The sequence below is a fragment of the Pyrgilauda ruficollis genome, unplaced genomic scaffold (assembly GCF_017590135.1).
Source record: "Pyrgilauda ruficollis isolate IOZ18807 unplaced genomic scaffold, ASM1759013v1 scaffold53, whole genome shotgun sequence".
Classification (NCBI taxonomy): Eukaryota; Metazoa; Chordata; class Aves; order Passeriformes; family Passeridae; genus Pyrgilauda; species Pyrgilauda ruficollis.
In genome coordinates, this window is record NW_024526933.1 from 2,303,057 (window position 1) to 2,305,788 (window position 2,732).

Here is a 2,732-nt window from a genome sequence, read left to right on the forward strand (position 1 = left end):
GGTTTTTTTGGTTTTTTTTTTTTTTTTGTTTTTTTTTTTTTTTTCCTTTGATTTTTACAGTGAAGCCTGAACTGCTGATATCATGTACATTTACAGCAGGAGAGAGGTGAGTCCTAGTCTGGAAGTCAGGTCATGTCAAACAAACAGATTCAAGCATGCACATCCTTCCCTTACCTGCATCATAGGTTAGTACCAAAACTGTTTCCCCAACTAAATGAACACAGACTACAGCTCAGTTGCTTACTTTTCATACTCAGCAAGTTAGGCACTTCCTATAATCAACTCTACAACAGCCAAGATTAGGAAAGAGTTGAGATTACAGGGACACCGGTAAACAGGAACTCAGATCCAATGTTGTTCACAACAAATGGTATTGCTATTGCCCAGACAACACAAAACAAGCTGAAAGAAAAGATCCTCTATAATCCTCTATAATAAGAGCAGACCTCTTAAAAGGTGAAACCACAAACTACTGGTTCTCCAGTGATACCAAAACTGACTACTGCTCTTTCATCCTCTTGTATCTGTTCAACATTTGATAGATCATTACAGGGATTTTAAAAGCCTGTCCATTATCGCCATTTATGCACACTTCGTCCAGAACCAGAACTCAAGGCATTAACAACTGTTGTTAAAAATCCAATTTTTGAGACTAGCCACAAGAATTAGGTGGTCTGTAGGTAGCAACTCTGTAACAGGTCAGTTATGGGAAGATGAATTGCTGTCTTACCACTAAGTAGCACTGTTGACAAGGGCTGGGTTCTTGGTTTGGTGTGGCAACCAAGATAAGGCATTATAGAAGGGCAACAAGGGGGAGGAAGAAAACCTGCTCCAGTTTTTCTAACTGGTCTGTCAAGATTTTGACCTCAAAGACCAGTGCAGTATGTGACTCCTACCAGGGCTAGCAGTCATGCTAGTTCTCTTAGCAAAGACACAACAGGAATTACAGATGCACTAATCTCCACAGACATTTTCCTTTCTAGGTATGAGTTTCCCAAACCAGTTTTTTCCACACAAAAGACATGACACCTGCAACACAAGTTCAGCCATTCCACTTACCTTTGCAGTATATGGATAGGATTCCTCTGAATCAATGCCCCCATTATCCTGTACATATTGGAAAGCCTGGTCCATGAGACCACCATTACAACCTTGATTCCCCTCAGGGCGAGAGCAGTCTACCAGATTCTGCTCACTCAGTGAAACAAGTTTGCCAGTTTTTCTGAAGTGCTGCCCTTCAAGAGCTCCTGTTGTGCTGAAAGCCCAGCAAGATCCACATTGACCCTGAAGTATAAAGTGAAATCATAAGTTACAAACACAGTTACAAAATGGTGCTTAGTTTAGTAAGCTTGTACTAAGCACCATCAAACAGGTACAGTGTTTTTCCCTGTGAAAGTGGATGTAGCATTCAGGAAACTGGACCTGTAACTAGTTAGAAATTCACCATCACATAGTACCTGGTCTTTAACTGGAGTTACATATCCCTTCTCTCGCCAATCTACTGATCGTGGTGCTTCCAGGAAGTTTGGCTCAAGAAACTGGGATCCTCTGTATTTTCTTTCTGACTTCTTGTGTACATAACCATTCATCAGCTGTCTGAACTCCTCAGTTGTCTGAAAAACAAATCAATACATGCAGTCACTATCTACTACTACATCTATTACACACCATTACTTAGAACTGTACATTACATGTCTCTACACATACCATGTCGCCAAACTGATTCATTCCCAACTTGTAGCTGTGTTTTCCTAATGCATGATCCAGATTATGGATTTCAATCATTTTCAGATTCTTCTCCCATACCACTCTCCTCCAGCCTTCCTCTCTCTAAGGGGACAAAAAAAACCAGTGTACTTCAAGGAGGCATTTCAAACCAAGTTTGCTTGCACAACAAGCTTTCTAAGGCTCATAATACTCAGGCAAATGTACAATACTCGAGTGAGAAGCGTGAAACGGTGTTAGGTGGTGGTCTTTTTACCGCCCTCATAAGAAAAACAACGAGTATAGTGCAGCTGAGTCAATACACAAACACAGGAAAGGAACCTGGGAAGAGAAGGATTATGCTTCCCAAGCCCTGCCCATAGCCGGCGTGGTAACAAAGCAGACATGACTCAGCTGGTGGGGCCCAGCTCCGAGCGCTCAGCGCTCGCCCGGCAGAGCGCCTACGGCGGGGGCTCACCTCATGATAGTCCTTCTTGTGCCACGACTTCCACAGATCCCAGTGCTCGTCCAGCTCAGGGTCCAGCCTCGGCGCGCCGAGAACCACGCCCAAGCAGAGGCACAGCGTGGTCAGGAACGGGTTCATGCTGGCCGATCTGGCAAGGACGGAGGAACAGCGGTCAGGCAGGGCGCCCTGAGCCGGGGGATGCCAGAGCCCAGGCGGCCCGCGCGCCCTCCGCCAGCGATCGGCCGGAGCCGAGCACCCCGCGCTGCCCGCCCCGCCCTCGGCCGCGACTGTAAACAAGCCCGGGCGGCGGGGTGCCCAGTCGGCAGCCTCCCGAGGACGCGGCTGGAATAGCCGCCTCTTCCCGGCAGGAACCGCCCCAGTGCAGGACAAGGACGCGACCGAGACCGGCCCTCTCCACGCACGCCCACCTCGCAGCCCCCGCTCACCAGACTCGAGGATCCCTGCCGCACTCTGCCTCCTCTGCCCGGCAACACTCGGCCTCCGCCGTCCCTCTTATCCCGGCCGCGGCCGTGCCCGCCCCGCCGCGCCCATTGGCGGCCGG

General features: G+C 48.5%; 1 protein-coding gene across 1 annotated transcript in view; it reads right to left on the reverse strand.

The window, feature by feature from the left end:
- CTSL (cathepsin L) overlaps positions 1–2,732 on the reverse strand; it is a 5,261-nt gene extending 2,529 nt beyond the window's left edge. The window contains exons 1-5 of the mRNA XM_041480730.1: positions 2,617–2,732; positions 2,183–2,318; positions 1,708–1,830; positions 1,458–1,613; positions 1,060–1,284 (exon numbers count right to left, since the gene is read on the reverse strand). Coding sequence (XP_041336664.1) covers positions 1,060–1,284; positions 1,458–1,613; positions 1,708–1,830; positions 2,183–2,308 — 630 coding nt within the window. The 5' untranslated portion in view covers positions 2,309–2,318; positions 2,617–2,732. The remainder of the gene's footprint in view (positions 1–1,059; positions 1,285–1,457; positions 1,614–1,707; positions 1,831–2,182; positions 2,319–2,616) is intronic.